Source organism: Erythrolamprus reginae, chromosome 3 (genome assembly GCF_031021105.1).
Source record: "Erythrolamprus reginae isolate rEryReg1 chromosome 3, rEryReg1.hap1, whole genome shotgun sequence".
Lineage (NCBI taxonomy): Eukaryota > Metazoa > Chordata > Lepidosauria > Squamata > Dipsadidae > Erythrolamprus > Erythrolamprus reginae.
In genome coordinates this window covers 223,560,231-223,580,196 of record NC_091952.1, presented here as the reverse complement: position 1 = coordinate 223,580,196, position 19,966 = coordinate 223,560,231, and the positions used below count along the sequence as shown (strand labels likewise).

General features: G+C 37.9%; 1 protein-coding gene across 2 annotated transcripts in view; it reads left to right on the top strand.

Annotated features, from left to right (window-relative positions):
• MMP16 (matrix metallopeptidase 16) overlaps positions 1–19,966 on the top strand; it is a 182,202-nt gene that overhangs the window by 88,388 nt on the left and 73,848 nt on the right. For both annotated transcript variants that reach the window (XM_070748012.1, XM_070748013.1), the window contains 2 exons: positions 41–163; positions 11,439–11,743. In XM_070748012.1, the coding sequence (XP_070604113.1) occupies positions 41–163; positions 11,439–11,743 (428 nt within the window). The remainder of the gene's footprint in view (positions 1–40; positions 164–11,438; positions 11,744–19,966) is intronic.

Genomic DNA, 19,966 nt, shown 5'->3' with positions numbered 1-19,966 from the left:
TCACATGGTACTGATTTGTTTTTCTTTTGTTCATTTAAAGCTGGATGAAGAAGCCTCGTTGTGGAGTTCCTGACCAGATGAGAGGCAACTCTAGATTTAACATTCGTCGAAAGCGATATGCATTAACAGGGCAGAAGTGGCAACACAAATATATCACTTACAGGTATGAAAGCAAAACTGTGATCCTTTAATTTGTAATTTCTTAACACTTTGAAAAATACAGTTCTGCTGCTTAGTGAAAGACAAGGAATTGGTTGTTGTCTAAAAATATGCATTTGAATACAGTGATACCTCATCTTACAAACGCCTCATCATACAAACTTTTCAAGATACAAACCCGGGGTTTAAGATTTTTTTGCCTCTTCTTACAAACTATTTTCACCTTACAAACCCACCGCCGCCACTGGGATGCCCCACCTCTGGACTTCCGTTGCCAGCGAAGCACCCATTTTTGCACTGCTGGGATTCCCCTGAGGCTCTCCTCCATGGGAAACCCCACCTCTGGACTTTTGTGTTTTTGCGATGCTGCAGGAGGATCCCAGCAGGGGAATCCCAGCAGTGCAAAACCAGGTGCTTCGCTGGCAACAGAAGTCCGGAGGTGGGGTTTCGAGGGCTTTGGTGTTTTTGCTGGGATTCCCCTGATTCTCCCTTCGCTGGGAAACCCCCATCTCCGGACTTCCTTTGCCAGCGAAGCGCTCGTTTTTGCACTGCTGGGATTCCCCTGCTGGGATCCCCCTGCAGCATCGCAAAAACAAGAAGTCCAGAGGTGGGGTTTCCCATGGAGGGGAGCCTCAGGGGAATCCCAGCAGTGCAAAAACGGATACTTCGGCTGGCAAAAGGGGTGAATTTTGGGCTTGCACGCAATAATCGCTTTTCCATTGATTCCTATGGGAAACATTGTTTCATCTTACAAACTTTTCACCTTAAGAACCTTGTCCCGGAACCAATTAAGTTTGTAAGACAAGGTATCACTGTATTTTAAAGAGGAAAATCTCTTGTACTACAAAGGTGGAAAATAAGTTTACTATCAAATATAACTTTGAAGTTTTAAAAGTAAAACCAATTCCTTACTTCCTGTTTGTTTGCTTGTTTGTTTGTTTGTTTTCTTTGCTGCCTATCTCATCTAGATAAATTGGATTATAAATTGGATTTTGGCCAGGAAGAAATAAGAAGCAAATCTACTCATTTCAATTTACCAATAATAATAGTGTGTTAATATACATTTTATAAAATATAGGGAAAAACCTCCAATACAGTGGTACCTCTTCTTACGAACTTAATTCGTTCCGTGACCAGGTTTGTAAGTAGAAATGTGTTTTATTTAATTTGTGATAAAATTATCACAAATTAATGTGATAAATGTGTTTTATTTAATTTGTGATAAAATTATCACAAATTAATGTGATAAATTAGTTGAAAAATAGTACATTAAACTGGGCCTAATAATTCATATTAGATTATACTTAATCACTTAATAGAGCATGACATTAATGTCAATAAGTTGTTCCAAAAATAAAGAAAAAAATTCATCACAAGGTTTTTATGTGTATATCCTATCGGTGCATGGACTGCTGCTCAGTCCATGGGCTCAGTGTATATTTCAGATCTATTTGTTCGTAAGAAGAAGCAATTTTCCTCATAGAAATCAATGTAAAAGCGAATAATGCGTGCAATCCCAAAACTCACCCCTTTTGCCTTATTACCGCCGGCATTCGGATCCTTGTTCGGGGGTGCTTTTCAAAAGGCCACTGGATTTTGTTTTTCCTTGAAAACATTTTGCTTCTCATCCAAGAATAATCTTCAGTGAAGAAGATCCAGTCTTCTAGGAAAAACAAAGTCCAGTGGTCTTTTGAAAAAAAATCTTTCGGTCATTAGAAGGAAACATAATTTCAGATCAGAATTTGAAATCTTTTCCAACTTCCACAGTTATTGTATATTCCTGGATTCCTGAGATCTTACACAAAATGACTAACCATAAGGCTTTATTATTTTCTCATGAGATCTTGGAAAAACTTGGGTTGTTTTCAATGCTGTGTTTATATTTGGTTTTTATTACTTTATTTTATTGGATTTTTTTATTTTATTGGATTCTTTGAAGGGATTTGAGGTATTCTGATGCTGATGTGTGTCTTGTCACCTGTTCCTCTGGAACTTAGTGATAATCACAAATTAGTAATGAGGTTGTGCATTTTTGGGAACTGCTTATGGCAGTTTTAACAAAGCAGAATAGGTACATAAGGGATATATTTTCTTTTCATGTCATAGAAACTTCATCTCTACTAGTATATTTACTAGCTTATATAAATGATTTTTGTGCAACAATAAAATCTATATGGTGGATATCTTTAGGGAATGACAACATAGCTTAATAGAAATCAAACTACTGTGAACCAATTTTGTTATTTCTGGAAGGCCACAAAATGTGTTTTATTTAATTTGTGATAAATAGCAAATTAGTTGAAAAAATAGTACATTAAACTGGGCCTAATAATTCATATTAGATGATACTTAATCACTTAATAGAGCATGACATTAATGTCAATAAGTTGTTCCAAAAATAAAGTAAAAATTTCATCACAAGGTTTTTATGTGTATATCCTATCGGTGCATGGACTGCTGAAAACAATACCTTTCCCTATTGGGCAAACTATACCTTTCCCTATTGGGCTCAGTGTACCAGTATATTTCAGATCTATTTTTAGGTTTATTTAAAATATTCTGTGGGCTGAAAATGGCCAATCATTTTTTCTTTGCCCTCTTGTGACTAGGCGTTAGGAAAATAGAGGAAAAATCTGTTGACCCAAGACTTTTCTCATCAAATAGATAAGACCCAAGGGTCAATATTCTCCCACAGAGAGAGAGAGGGAGAGAGAGGGAGAGAGGGAGGGAAGGAGAGAGCGGGTGGACGGAGGCCGAGAGCAAGCGCTGAGTTCCAAATAAAGCCTGAAAAAAGAAGCAAAACAGAATATCTTATTTTTTGGAGCACCTTTCCCTCCCCCAAAGAGGGTAGAAATGTCAGTGTGTCTTCTACACAAATACAGCTATTTTTGGTCCCCTGAAGCCCTGCCCATTTTTGATAAAAATGGAGTACACAGAGGGTTGTGTTCCTGGGGGCTAGGGGAAGGAAACCTCCCCATTTTTGCAGGAAAAAATAGTGAAAAATGGGCCTGTTTTGCAAAAATTGAGGCATTTTTGCCTTCCTTCAGCTTTAGGAGGGGGCCTGCAGGCCTCCGAAATCGTCTGCACAGCCCCCTTATTTTTCAAAAACAGGTGAAAAATGGGCCTTTTTAGCAAAAATGGAGGTGTCTTTGTCTTCCAAGAGTATTCGGCAGGCTTCCCAAACCTCTATGTGTGCCCTATTTTTTCAATCAGAGATGGGGATCTGCCACATGAAAATGCTTTCATTTAAAAGGCTATCAACACAGTTCCCTGGGCTGCTTTGGGAATAAGGCTCTGGGCGAGGCAGCCAAGCTGCAAGAGCTTGCTGGAAAGCCTGGTAGCATGTTTACAATATGGCAGGTCCAGGAGGACTGATGTGCAGTCTCTCTATCGGGCCTTTCTGAGAGGGAGCCTGGCTTTCAACGCACTTTCCCGGGATCCTTTGGGAATCCATGTGAAAGTGAGGATCCCCATCACCTGGAATCACCCAAAAATGCAATGTGTGGAGCAGTGGGGGCCTACATTCGGAATATAAGATGCACCCAGATTTTCACCCTCTTTTGGGAGGGGTGCGTCTTATACTCTGAAAAATACGGTATTACCAATATATCTAAAATAGTTGGCCTATTTCAAAACCAATTATTTTCAGTAATCACCAATCCAGTAAGATAGACATTCAGATTTTTAAAAAGTGCATTCAAATTCATGTGTTAATGCTAATATTTTAGCTACCAGGTAATTTTAAGTAACATGTTATTTTCTGTTTTACCAGTTTTCTTATTTGTACTGGCTTCTGCTCCAGAAACATTTCCATTATTATTTTGATATTTATATTCACCCGAATGATATTTGTTCCCAGTATCACTTGCCATCTGTGAAATACATTTTCATGTCAGTTGCCTCTTTTTAAGATAAACTGTTAGAAACCTCTCCATTTGTTTTAGATCTTTGTGCTATCAGCAGATCTATACTGTTCTGCCAGATAATACATTAATATGATTAATTGTACAGTATGTCAGTTTGCAAGGTAGTCTCTAGGTTATACATGATAGTACGGTATAAGTAGTACAGAATACATGATCATGTTAGGCTTTAGGGGAGCTGATCAGATGCTGGGTAAATGAATAAAAATTAATTGCTGCTATCAACACAGGAAATGCTGAAAATAGGACGGATACTACTATGTATTCTTATCTAATCTACTGTTCCATATTATATGGTACATTATATGAATAATATATTATTATTCAATATTTATGGCTCCTCTAGTAGCCAATATGGCATATGGAGTTTTGTAACTTGAAATAAGTTCAATAAATGTCAAAGAACGTTCATGGCACTGGGCCAGGTTATCTCCGGGACCACCTTCTGCCGCACAAATCCCAGCGACCAATTAGGTCCCACAGAGTGGGCCTTCTCCGGGTCCCGTCAACTAAACAATGTTGTTTGGCAGGACCCAGGGGAAGAGCCTTCTCTGTGGCGTCCCTGACCCTCTGGAACCAGCTCCCCCCAGATATCAGAGTTGCCCCCACCCTCCGTGCCTTCCGCAAGCTCCTTAAAACCCACCTCTGTCGTCAGGCATGGGGGAATTGAATTTTTTCCCTCCCTTCCCCCTAGGCTTATAGAATTTATACATGGTATGTTTGTTAGTATGATTGGTCTCTTAAATTGGGGTTTTTTAGATTACTTTTTAATATTAGATTTGTTACATTGTTTTTTATTGTTGTTAGCCGCCCCGAGTCTTCGGAGAGGGGCGGCATACAAATCTAAATAAACTAAACTAAACTAAATTTGTTCATGAATGAAATGAGAGAAACAACCTGTCCCCCCCCCCCAAAAAAACCCCCCTCCAGATACATTGCGTAACTATAAAACTGAGGGCACTGTATTGAATGAAGGTGATTTGTTCTTGGGGCGTCATATGGAATCACATAGATTACCCCAGTGTTTTTCAACCAGTGTGCCGTGGCACACTAGTGTGCCGCGAGACATGGTCAGGTGTGCCGCGAAGCTCAGAGAGAAAGAAAGAAAGAGAGAAAGAAAGAATGAGAGAGAAAGAAAGAAAGAGAGAGAGAGAGAGAAAGAGAACAAGAGAGAGATAAAGAAAGCAAGAGAGAGAGAAAACAAGAGAGAGAGAAAGAGAGAGAAAGAAAGCAAGAGAGAGAGAAAGAGGGAGGGTAGGAGAGAGAGAGAAAGACAGAGGGAGGTAGGGAGGGAGAGAGAAAAAGAGCTAAAATGAGAGGAAGGAAGGAAGAGAAAGAAAGAGGGATGGAGAGAGAAAGGAAGGAAGGGAGAGAAAGAGGGAGGGAGAAAGAAATAGAGTGAAGGGGAGGAAGAGAGAGAGATATTTTTTTGTCCAAACTTTTTTTAGCCGCTCCCCCCCCCCCCCGCTCGATGTGCCCCAGGGTTTCGTAAATGTAAAAAAATGTGCCGCGGCACAAAAAAGGTTGAAAATCACTGGATTACCCCACTGCTGTTATGAATATATGATTTAAGATCACAACCCAAAGAAAACATTAGGGAAAAAATTAATTTGACTCCACCTTAACACTCTTGTCTGATAGAATGAGATGGAAAACTCTGTCAGGTGTTTAAAAATTCTATTACTAGTACTTTTATCAATAAAAGAAAGTTCTGACAATTCTTATGGAATCTTATTTGCTGACCTGGCCAAAGGATTAATAGGAGTGAACTGATGACATATGCTGAAAAGTGAAAATGTAGATTTAAATTTGAATCAAACATTAAAATATCCATGAAGTATGTATGTCCAAAAGTATGCATTGAGGGCATCTAAGCTGTTATAAGTGCTGGTGAACTCGATAAGTTAACATTTTATATGAATATATCCAGAATTTTTTAAAAATATATTGTGTGATGTGGGAACCAGAATATAGAAAATTCTAAAATGGTTTCCCTTAAGCTATTGTTCTAAATTGAAAAGCTAAATATTATAGTTTTTTCCAGTACAATATTTCCTAACTTTTCTTGAGATATGTAAAGAAAGACATTCTTAGTATTGGGAGCCTGATGATCCTGATGTAGATTTTTTTAAAAATAAATAGTAATAAATATCTAAGAATGCATTCAGTTCTCTTTGGTGCCTGATTGTTTATTATCAATTTACATCCCAACTGCTATCCTCCATCTATATTGGATGACCAAAATGGATGGAAATTACGGTATGTTAAAAACAGAAACTTCCAGAAGAGTTGCTGTTTGATGGTTTTGATTTGTGACACCGCACACACACACAAACACAAACAAAAGGAATCCAAATTATAATATAATTATTAACCTAGTGCCATGATGGCAAACCTATGGAATGCATGCACGTGAGGCATTGCTCTATGTCAGCTCCAGCAAGCATGTGCTCACTGGCCATCTGATTTTCGGTCTTACGGGAAGCCATTTTTGCCCTCCGGAGGCTTCAGGAGACTTCCTTGAAGTCTCAGTATAAAAAATGGACCAACTGGCAAATTGGAAGTTGAGAAACTTTCAGTTTGCCCATTGGGCCATTTTTTTGCACTCTGAAAGTTTCAAAGAAACCCCCTGAAGCCTGTGGATGGCAAAAAAACCCAGGCCAACTGGCTTCAGGAGTCCAGAGACTTCAGTGAGGCCTGTGCTCATGCACAAGGGACAGCATGTGGGGTTGTGCGCATGAGCATGGGGCAGCATAGAGGTTGTGCATATGCACTGGGGGAAAGCTCAGAGGTTGTGCACAGGCATGGGTGTGGGGAATAATATCTTTGTTAGGACCAAAATTGGGATAAATCTAAATCTCCTAAATTGCCAAAGTAAATTAATAAGTTTAAAAAGTGTAGGGGAGGGAAACTGTAGCGCATAATACTTCTGCTAACAGGTTTTTAAGATAGAGTGTAGAAGGAAATGCATGTACTTAATTCAATTAAAAATTTTATAAAATCATCCATGTTGATTTATGTTACAGTATGAATATCCAAGATGCTAGTTTATGTAGGCTGTTAAGCTGTGTGGTCCAGTTTTTGGCATGCCATGGACCAGTGCTGGTCCATGGACTGGGTGTTGGGGACCCATTGTGTACATTATTGTTTGGAAATGGTTGGCAGGGCAGACAATTGTATATTTGTGTGTTTTATATTTGTGTGTGGGAGAAATCACCCATATATAGTCAGCAACTCATATCAATAATGAATAGATTTATGGGATGTTACTTGCTGTTTGTACAAACTGTATAATAACAAAATGTGTCTGTCATGACACATCTTATTGTATCCTAGAAATAGCTATAAAAAGTTCAAGTGCTTAAAGCTCTTAGCAAATTGAAAATGGTGCTTGTTGTCACAAGTGCTATTTTTTACAACAGATTAAATAGATGACTGAGGATGTCCATGAACAGCTCCATTTCAAACAAAAGGGCATCACAGACAGAAAGGGGCTACTTAACAATTTACCTGTTTATTGAAATTGAGTATTTTACCAATTCAGCTTTCCTGGCACCTGTCATCAACAAGGCAGACTCATTCATCATACAAAATTGTATATATGCTTAAAATGGTTCTCTTGCATTATTATTGCTAGAGTTCATCTATCAAAATGTCACCCCTCCTTCTGCTTTTCTGATTATAAAATGACTTTTCAGGGATATAATTTTTAGTTGTAAAATTTAAAAAAGTAGAAGAAGGATCAATACCTTAATACCAGGGAGCAAACAAAGTAATAACCAAAAACCAACATGGGTTTGTGAAAAATAGATCATGCCAGCCTAATCTTATTGCATTCTTTGCCAAAGTGACAAAATTAGTGGACATAGGGATTGTTATCGATTTAATTTACTTGTACTTCAATAAGGCATTTGATAAAGTAGATCATGACCTACTACTATATAAAGTAGAAAAATGTGGGTTAGACAGCAACACCACCAGATGTATTAAAAACTGGCTGACCAACCTCACTCATCATGTAGTATTCAATGGAACTGCATCTACATGGAGGGAAGTATGCAATGGAGTACCCCAAGGCTTTGTTTTAGGCCCAGTACTCATCAACATCTTCAGCCATAGGACGTGGACAAGGGGATAGATAAATGCTGATGGACTGATGAATCTTGTCCTGATGGGTTTGTTCGCCTTTTGTTCAACAATGACTTGGATGACTAAGAATCTCCATAGATATATTGCACCTAAAGCACTTACCACTATTGGTACTGTCTTTGCTATCTTTTGCCACAATTATTCTACTTCTATTTGCAGGTCTTTATATTTTGTAATCTTCTTTAGTTCTTTTTTTCCCTTCTTTTTCTTTTTCTGTCTACTTGTTATGGTTCGCTGCACAGTCAGCCAAATATTTAAGCTGGATTTGGCAGTACAATATTATCCACTTATTAAGTCCTTCCCAAAGTCCTGGGATTATTATTATTTATTAAATTTATATGCTTCCTGACTCTCAGTTAACAATTGTTAGCAGTTTTTAAAACAAATTAGAAACCTAGAATACAAAATGCATAAGTTCACTAGCCTGCCTACTGTCCCCTGTCCTAATATTTCTCTCTTACCAGAGAGACATGTATATAAACATTATTATATATTTGTATACTATGAATACATACTTGACAAATAAATAAATAAAATAAACACAAGATGAAAAAATAACATTAATTAAAAAATTGGAAGACAAAAAAGGATGTCAGTTGTCTTTGCCAAAAACCTGGACAAAACTCTAGGTCTTTGGGACCCTTCAAAATGTCAGTAGGTCGAGTCATTTAAATTAATGTTATGGTCTTTAGATAAAATAGTTGTGAGTGGATATAGGTGGGTAAAGAAATTAGACACCAAACTAGAAATAAGGAGACCGTGAGATCTAGTTCCATCTTAGCCATAAATGGTGATTGGATGGCTTTGGGCCTGTCACTCTCTCTCTCAATCAACAACATCAAGCTCGTATGGTGTTGTGATTCCGTCTGAGGCCCCTCAGGGAACGGCTGATCCTCTGCTGGCTTCCTGCTCAGAGGGGGAGGATGAGGAACAGGAGGTTCAGGCAGACGGGGAGGAGGAATCTCAGGCTGAGGGAGAGGGAGGACAGCCAGAGTCCCCCGAGAGGGAGCTCTCCCCAGCAAGCAGCCTGGATTCCTTAGATGAAAATGCACAAGCAATAATCGATCTCCGGCAGAGAAGAGCAACACAACGAAGGGGACAATTAGCCAGGTACTTTCAGCACTAAAGAGGCAACAGCTGGGTTTGGGTGTGGTGCTCTCTGGAAAGGCTGAAAAGGCAGACCCACCCTTCCTGGCTTGTGGAGTATTATCTTTGGGAGTCCTGGGACCTGGCTGTGATCTTTGGCATCTTGGAATTCTGGTTTGTGACTTTGAATACTGAAACCTTGGGGGGGAAAGGTGTGGGTCTTATTCTCTACAGTGGTGGGTGTGCCAGCAAGAAGTCTGCTGTATTGTCTGGCCATCAGGACTCTGCTGTGAAGTCTCATAGCCTGCCTGTTGGGAAGAACAGGTTTTTTTCTGTGTTTATTTTTCAAACTATAAAGTGCTTTTGCTTTTACCAGCGTGTCTGGCTGCTTTTTCCAGTTGGTGTTGAAGTCTGGGGGCACCCAGACAGAACATATGGTAAGCCAGTTGGTAACTCCTAAAGGTCAACAATGAGTTGATCTGAAAAAAGCAGAGCCATCATACTTCTGGTAGCCCAATCCTATTAATACTGATTGGCAGTAATTTTTCAACATTACAGGGAAGAATTAGTCTTTGCCTGGCCATATATTCATTGGAGCAAAGTTTTAAAATAATACTAATGATTTAAATCCTGTTGGTTGGTTTTCTGAAGAAAGTCCATATTATCTCATTGCTCAAAGGCTTACTGTAGTTTCAGCTCAATTTCACTTCTGAAAACTGCACTGAATGTTCCCATTACTTCTTCAAAAGAATCAGCTCCCAATTAGTTATCACATAGCAACATATTTTAATAGTCACTGATATAATCTCTGACCTTTCATGGAGAACATCAGTGGGTTTAAGTGCTTCAGTAGCAAGACATTTGAGAAGCTGTTGTGAATGGATACCAAAAATATGGCTAATTTAAAACAAGAAATACAAATACAAGAGGTCTAGCTTTAGGAAATATATGATGCCATTAATCAAGTATATATTTATAAATGAATCATCAGAAGTTTTTGTTCATGAACATTTTCCAATCTGACGAAAAAGATCTTATTCAGAGGAAAGTTAAATCTTATAGGGAATTACATTGGAACATTTTTTAAAAAATATATAGAATTGCTTACATATTTATTTGTCACATCTTTATAAAGTATATTGACTATTCATCTTGGGCACAGGAATAAACTTGATTTAAAAGTATTCTCTGTACCTTTAGGTAATAGTCTATATTGACATTGTCTGCAATTGGCAATGGTTTTGGACATGGTAGTACCAAGCCTCAGCTTCAGGCACCATTTATAATGTGTACCTTTACAAAATTGAAAAAAAATGAAACTTGTGGATGGTGTTTTTAATCCTGGCTTGTTTGTTTCTTGCTACACATACCTCTTCTCACAGTTTTTCACCCCTTCTGAGTTTTGGTTTCAAGCTTCATTTAACCAGGTCCATTATAGATAATACTGACTTACATGCTGAATTGTACAGTTTGCACATCTAAAGCACACCAAATTGAGAATAACTGACTTTTGGAGTTACTAATAATGACTTTTGGAGTTACTAATAATGTAATGAATCAACCAAAATGATATTTAATGCAAATTAACTTGCCAGTGTTGTAGTAAATATAAATTGACCTCAGTGTCACCAATCTGTAGCAATTAACATTAATAAACAATTTATGGAGTTGTTATATTGTTATATATGAAATACTTTCAATATGTGAAATCACTATACAGTAGTACCTCTAGATACGAGCTGCTCCACATGCGAGTATTCCAACTTATGAGCCACGACGTGAGCAAAATTTCTGTTCGACACCTGAGCTCAAATTCGGGATACGAGCCGAGCTTCCACTAGGTGGCACAAGAATCCTTGCGTCTGGTTATCTCGGCGGGGAAAAACAAAGTCTAAAGCCATTTCTTCCAGATACGAATTGATCGACATACGAGCTCCATTCTGGAACGAATTAAACTCGTATCTAGAGGTACTACTGTACTTGATATAGTTTCAAGAATTGTTATTGGTCCCCATTATATTAAAATGGTTGATATAATGTGCAGTTAAGATTGAGATGTGTGGTATTATTGATACGGTGGCACCTATGTTTACTTGTTGTTTGTTTGTTTCTTTGGTGCAGCATAAAGAATGTCACTCCAAAAGTAGGAGATGCTGAAACCCGTAAAGCTATTCGCCGTGCCTTCGATGTGTGGCAGAATGTAACCCCTCTGACATTTGAGGAAGTTCCTTATGTAGAACTGGAGAATGGCAAGAAAGACGTGGATATTACTATAATTTTTGCATCAGGTTTTCATGGAGACAGTTCTCCATTCGATGGGGAAGGAGGATTTTTGGCTCATGCTTATTTTCCTGGGCCAGGAATTGGAGGTGATACTCATTTTGACTCAGATGAGCCATGGACTTTGGGAAATCCCAATCATGACGGTAAGAGCCAATTCTACTTAATAGAGATGAATGTGTCCATATTATTTTTAACTTGAAAGCAACTTTACTGGTTTTTTTTTAGTAATAGTTCATACATTTAGGGTGTTATGTATGATTACTGTGGTATAAACTGTTAAATCACTGCACCGGAGACTTCTCTTCATTCAAACATGGTTTATTGACAGAGTACAACAAGTAACCGCTCCTATCGCGAACAACTCCCAACAAGGGCAACGGCTAATCTGTTGCCCTATTTATACCTTTTCTTATGCGCGGGCTTTTTCCTGACAACCGTTTGTTTTTTGGCGGCAATCTAAACTTAGCCACGTCTTAACCAATCAGTGATTTTCTATAATTTCTTTAAACGAACACAACGTAAACTATGGAAAACAACAAGAATTTATACATTGCAATTTGGTACTTGGACTCTATATGTTAGTGCTGTGGTCTATGAGAGTGAATCTTTTTTCGGTTCAGGTGCCAAAAGGGTGTGTACGCGTGTGATACCATGCGCAGATATGCCCACACACATAATGCAATGCCCTCCCCTCTGTGCATGTGCACAACCCCCCTGTGTCCCCCTGCATATGTGCACAACCCCTGTGCATGCGCACAGGCCTCATTGAAGCCTCCTGAAGCCTGGGAATGGCAGAAAATGGGTCAACGGACCAATCAGAAGTTCATTTCTGAACTTGTGTTTGGGCCATTGGACTGTTTTTCTCCATTCCCAGGGTTTAAATGGGAAGTATAATACAAAATTGCTGTTAAAAATTAATTATTTTCTATCATTAAACTTTTTGGTAGAGTTAAATGCTGACATACACAAGAACAGATTCCCTTCCATGTCTGTATCTACTCATCTACAACCTATACTACTTATAATGATATACTAGATTACTCTAAGATTAATCTAATAGAGGGATAAGGACATCAAACAATACATTAAGTATAATATGTCCAAGCAACCACTGGCTTATTTTACATACATACATACATACATGCATGCATGGATTCCTAGTGAGAAAACAAGAAACAGTTAAATGAATATGAGAATGTAAATATTGTTTTCTATTGACAATTTTCACATTTTTTTCAGGGCAATTGCCACTATCAAAAACAGTATTAAAAGAAATCTAAATAATGTTTGCGCTTAATATAAATGCATTTAAGGGCATTTCAGTATAGTTGCAGTGTAGTTCTTTAGATGTCAATTAATTTGAGTGGCTTCCTACATCAAGTCTGGATTGATACACTTAAAACAATGTATTTAATGGTAATTAAGACTGAATAATGATCTGAGCTCATTAGGGAAATGTAATGACCGGAATAGGAAGGAACTAATTCTGAATGGAACTCAAGTGGCCTTTCAACTACAGCAACAAGTGAAAAAAAAGGGATTATGAATACATTAAGGTGTATTGATTGGTTTGGACCTCCTTTTTATTTTATTTTTTCTAGGGCTCTAGTATTTGAAGATTCAGCCTTTGTTTGGATGATACAAAATACATTTAAATGTCTGTAACAAGGATTTAATCTAATACTATCTACAATGTGTGGAGCATGGCAATATGTCTAAATGGTCCAATTTTTTTTTGCAGTGCGGTAGGCTCAATAAGACAGCAGTTTATTGATCTTAACTATCAGAGGAACTAATAGCAACTTCACTTACATCAAATGAAATCCTACCTTCTTGACAGCAAAATGAACTCTGCTGCTTGTGGTTGTCTTTGAGCTATAAATCTCAGCTCTGCATCAGAGAAAGAATTAGATAATCTAAGAACCTCACTAGGATGAAGATGTTATGGGGTAGAATTTTAATTAAAGACCTAAATGAGGAAACAGACAGAATTTACACTGTAGCGCCATTATTTTGATCTGTTAAATTAAAGATCAACTTTATCAATTATATGTATTTACCCATGCAGACTTAATTATGGAGAGTCATGTTGCAAAACCAAAGAACCTGGGCTATAAATTAAATACGCAAAGGAAAGTTGTATATTCAAAGGGGGGGGGAAATGGTGCCCTTATGGCCAACAAAAGCTATAACTATAATTTTAACCAGGCATCTTTCACTTGCCAAACCAGACTTACCGCAGCTTAATAATGTTGAACTGCCTCAGATGGAATAATTTCACATTTGTTATGTAAGTTAATGTAATGATGGAAAGATTTGTGTTATTTGCACTGTCATAAATGATTAGATGTTTGTGTACTTTAAGAATTACTTATTCCTCATATATATAGCAATGCTATATATATGAGGAGTACTCTGGGATAAAATTAATACTTTACTAATATAATACAGTGATCCCTCGATTTTCGTGATCTCGTTCTTCGTGAAACGCTATATCGCGATTTTTCCACCCGATGACGTCACTCTCTTCCTTCCTTTCTCATCTTTCTTTCTCTCTCTCTTTCTCTATCTTGCTTCTTCCTCTCTCACACTCTCTTCCTCCCTCCCTCATCTCTTTCTTTCCTTCTCTCTCTTTCTCTATCTCTCCCCCTCTTGCTGGCAGGCAGCGGGCGGGCGGGCGGGCGGGGGCATCAGCAAGGAGCCGGGGTTTCCCCTTTGCGTGGGCGGCGGGGAAACCCGGATCTTTGGCTGCTCGCTGCTGCTGCGGCCGCCCAGCAGCTGATCTGCTCGGCGGCAGCAGCGAGGAGCCGAATCGGGCTTTCCCCTTTGCGTGGGCGGCGGGGAAACCCGGATCTTCGTCTGCTCGCTGCTGCTTTATGTACCTTCATTTACATCAAACTCTTTCCAAGAAGTTGAGTAAGATATTATAAAGTAAATATACAGAATCACGAAGTATGGGATTTTAAAGAAAATAAATTTATCAAAGTGCAGATTTTTGAATTGCCATCCAAGACTTTATGGTATGGCACCTGGTGTGCTGATAACTACTAGGACCATCACACCTGATTTATGCCTTAATCTTTCAAGTTTGATTTTTAGATGTTGATACTTTCAACACTAAAAAAGAGATGAAGCAAAATGCATTAAGTGAATTAAAAGCATGAATCATTCTTCAGATTTAGACTTCAACTTTTTCCCTCCCTCTCAACTTTTTTTCTTTTCAGGTGTATAAATTGTGGTTATTATGTGATGAAGTACCGCTGAATGTCATCCATGGGAAATATCTGTTGAAACAAACCACAAATTTAGTGTCAGTGTGTAAAGAAGCTAAATTGAACCCAGAATGTCAAGAGAATTAGTTATCTGAGTGATTGTTTTTCTCCCTTTTGTTCTTCTGGCATACAGGAGGCTGGGAAAATACAATTGCTTGATGATTTAGCAAAAATGCAAATCACTTAATCCCTTGGCTCATTTTCTGCACTATATTGCTCTGCTAATGAAGGCAATTTGAATTCTCTATTTCTCAAAACAGGTGAACAATTTCTTGGAGTACTCACTAAAACCTTAATATAGTCTTCTTTCTGTTTTCATAAATCTTGTTCAAAGTTAATGTTTTTTAAAGCATTCATAGTAATTCCCAGTAAAGTTTTGGAAGGAAACAAGCCTTGCCATAACTGAAAGGAACTGGGATTTTGTGAGATAGCACTTTATTATTTCTGCTGTTTCTAGGTTCTCTTCATTTATGGCCCTCGTTGTAAGTAACAGCTTAACAAATGAATTATCCAATATCTTCAATTTGATTAAAGTACTCAAAGATACATGATAAACTTCATATCAGCTTGTCACAGAACATGCATAATACATTTTCACTTACACAAGTAAACAAGCACATATATTAGGCTGTACACAGACTGGGGATGTAACTATTTATTATTTATTTATTTATTTTGTCCAATACACAATGAGGGTTTTAGTGGGTATATATCTATATACACATAGTAAAATCCATGATGAAGGTTATAGAGAAGATACTCAGAGTAAAATATATCTAAAAAATAATAGAAAAGAAGGTATAGTAATAGAACATATCAATGAAATAATAGAAGAAGAGATATAGGAATAGAAGAAAGGTATAGGAGATATAGGAGAGCAATAGGACAGGGGACGGAAGGCACTCTAGTGCACTTGTACTTGCCCCTTAACTACCGAACTACCACTTATCCAATAGGTGACAATATGATCTACACTCCACTTACATACACTGTTAAACACTAAATAGTAGCCAAAGGGAGCAGGATCGGGTAGTATTAAACCTCTGGTGTGAATCATCTAGATTTAACTCCATAAAATAATCCATTTTTTCTCTCTCTCTCTGATTCTCAAAAGCTGCCTTGAATTTGTTGTTAATAAAGTCTCAAACCTCTTTTATAAAAAAGGAAGAATCTATAAAAGATTCTTGCAAGTCAATGTTCCTTCATCCACTCTCACTTTCTTTTTGGGTGTGGCTTCAATCGTTCAGGGAATGGCCACTATCTTGAATTTTAAAATCAGATGTCAATGGAAATAATATGTACATGAATTGCCAGCCTCCTTTGATAGTCATTTGGAAAAGTTTCTAAGCAATTCCTTCCTTCCTTCCTTCCTTCCTTCCTTCCTTCCTTCCTTCCTTTCTTCCTTCCTTCCCTCCTTCCTTCCCTCCTTCCTTCCTTCCTTCCTATCATTCTTTTTTATGACCACTTATTAGTGACAGAAGTATGGCAGTCTGGCAGCTAGGCACTTTAATTATTCTCCAGCTTACAACTTGACATCAATGCGTAACCTAGGCAAATTGTATTTTACAGATATGGCGGTAACTAGATTTTTATGTAGGAGGTGATTGACTCAAGTCAATGAAAGTCAAATTGTCTTTAGATTTCTTTGACAACATTAGCTAGCTATCAAGATTCTTTTAAAAGTGCTTAAACATGCAGCATTTTATCAGAAATTTAAAGAAATATACCCCTGTGAAGTGCTAAAAGACGATCTTTAAAAATGTTAGAGATTGACAGTTTAATTTGTTCTTGTAATTAAAGAATGTAAAAAAGTCAAGTAGAATAGGGAAGCTGGGAAATGCCAAGAGATACAGTCCATATAATCAGCATGAAAACATTCATTTGGAGATGTTAGTTAAGAATAAACCTTATACTTTAAATGATTTATATGACAGCTTTAAGATTTGTTGCAGTATTTTATTAAAGAATCCCACTGATAAATTTGCCTAGGAAAGAAATTTTATTTGAAAGTTGGTTAGCTAGCTGGTTTTACTGTGTGTTAATATTAAAGAAGAAGCTTCTAATTTGGTCAACAAATGGCTTAATCACTCTTTACTAAACACTGTTATGTTGATTCCTGTTAAGATTTTGTGATATAACTTTCTGTTTTGAATGAATGTACAGTACTATTTGTTCATACTGGTGTGCAGAAGACTATTAGAATATTTCACTGAATAATTTTGATAAATTGGAAATATTTTAATGCTAATAGGAACTTCTTCTTTTTTACTATAACCAGAATTTCAATCACAGAACCAGGGTTATTTATTGTCTAATTCTCTTAAAATCTTGTACTGATAGTTTTTTCACTCCTTATTTGCATTATTTACAATTTATGCTGTGTCAAAGTTTTTTTTTCAGCCTTAACAAGATGGTAATGATCTTCCCATCTCTTACCGCTTGCAGGCTTTTTCGTTGTTACTTTCTCTGAAGAATGTTTTTCCATCCCTAAGTCTTTACCGGCTTGTTTTCATTGCTACTTGCTCCAAATAGGGTTTCTTTCAGGCCTAACAAGGTGCTAACAATCTTCCGAGCTCTTACTAGTTTGCAAGCTTTTTCAATGTTACTCACTCCGAATAAGGTTTTTTTAAGTCCTAACTAGGGGGGTAACATTATGTGCTGAAGCTGACCAGTCTAAGGATGCTAGCCATGGTAGGCAGATTTTTCCCACCTATTTTTCTCCCCAAAAACTAAGGTGCGTCTTATACTCCAAAAATATGATATGTTGTTTTATCTCAACAAAAAATAAAAATACTGCTCCTAGACCCATGAGGGTGAACCTATGGCTTGCGTACCAGTTGTGGCAGGAAGAGCCCTCTCTATAGACACATGTGTCATTGACCCAGATTAGCCATCTGGTGTCAGTTTTCCAAGGCGTGCATGCATGCTGGCCAGCTGATTGTTCGGTTTCTGAGGTGTGCATGCACACCAGCCAGCTGGTTGTTGGGTTTCCAAGGCATGCATGCGTGTCAGCCAGCTAGTCAGGTTTTTCAAGCATGCATGCCCATGCACACATGCATGTCTTCCGCTTTGATCACTCTGTGCCAAACAGATTCACCATCACTGCCTAGACCAGTGATGGCAAACCTTTTTCCCCTCAGGTGCCGAAAGACCGTGGGTGTGCACTATCAAGTGCCCATGCCCACAATTCAATGCCTGGAGAGGATGAAAACAGCTTCCCCCATCCCCAGGAGACCCTCTGGAGGCCAGAAGTAGCCTGTTTCCCAACTTCTGATGGGCCCAGTAGGCTCATATTTCACCCTCCCCAGGCTCCAAAGGATTTTCTGGAGCAGGGGGAGGGTAAAAATGCCCTCTCCCATCCCCCAGAGGCTCTCTGGAAGCCAAAATCATCCTCCCAGAGCCTCTGTGTGTACCAAAATTCAGCTGACCAGCACACACATGCACATTGAAGCTGAGCTATGGCAATGGCTCATGTGCCAGCAGATATGGCTCCGCGTGCCACCTGTGGCACCCGTGCCATAGGTTCACCATCATTGGTCTAGACCAGTGTTTCCCAACCTTGGCCACTTGAAGATATGTGGACTTCAACTCCTAGAATTCCCCAGCCAGCAAACGCTGGCTGGGGAATTCTGGGAGTTGAAGTCCACATATCTTCAAGTGGCCAAGGTTGGGAAACACTGGTCTAGACTTTTATACAGATGTACCTTATCTCTACACAAACCCTTTTAGCTCTGCAAATCACAAAATCTGGATAATCTGGTTTAATGAAGGATTACATTAGATTGAATGGATGAACAATATAGATGCTGAAGATAACTAGGAAATTACAGATCATGCCATTTTACAACTGGCAAAACCTTCTAAATATGTCTGGAAAAGGCAATGTCAATACAGCTTATAAAATTTAGGGCATAAAAGGTAATATGCTCTTTCTTCTGTTATTTCATATCTGTATCTGAAAGAAATGGTTCCTTAAACAGAGAAGTTCTTCTGAACTAACCCGAATAAACTAAAATATGTCTGGTTGTTTTTAATATGCAGCTCATGTTTGTAGCAGAAGCAGATATTATCAAAGTTACTTAACCTGATTCCCATGGCAGAATTGCTTTTTTATTGCTAGGTAGTGATTAATGTATATTTTTAAAACCTAGCATTTTATTTGTGTTAAGAGTTAGAGTTCCTTTTATCTTCTGTGTTGTTTAAGAATATTGGCATTTTGTGAATAAATCTGCAAATAGCTGGTCATCCAGCAGCTTTTTGGAGGTCTTTTTTTCAGCTTTCCTCCTTGGGATCATTTACAGTAAACTAATATAGAGTCAGCTTTAATGCTTTTCAAGTATGATAGAAAAGCAGTGATTATGTTAAAAATGTTTGAATAAATGCAGGTTGGGTGTAGTCATATTTTCTAATCCAAATGAGCATAATCAAGGGGCTCAGGGTTGGAGAATCCTCAACTGTTGTTGAATTGCAGAGATCCCCTACTGGTAAATTTCATATGGCTTCCAGTTTATTTGATGCACTGAACCCAAATAATCTTGAAGTCAGACATTAATTTCCTGGGAAGCAAATGTCTCAACAGTGAATAAATCATGTGTGGCATTTATAGCAAGGAAGCAAAGAACTTCAAGCCAGAAATGTTTCAAAGCACAAAACTTACTGATATGGCAGTGATGCAAATAAACTGGTGACTTTGGAAAGGATCAACCGAGCAGATTAAACTTTGGAATTTATAAGATCATTACTCTCCAATCTGTGCAGTTTCCAAATATTTGTATTCAGACCTTAAAACTAAAATAAAACTATTGAAACCATCTTTAAGAATTCTAGAAATTCAGTCTTTTCTGTCTTTTGTAAAATCATCCCTGAGATCTAAATTGACCCAACTCTAATAGCTTTCAGAAAGCTTCAGAAATCCAAATACCAAAATAACTGTGGATCTTAATGATTAGTTTTGTTACTTTTAACAAAAAGTATGACAGTAGCTGGTCACTTGAAAACCCAAAGAATAGTTCAAACAGATTTTTGTGTGTGACAGCTGAGTAGTAATCTCCAATAATCTCTTCTGAAAACACTTCACACAATGCAAGAAATATT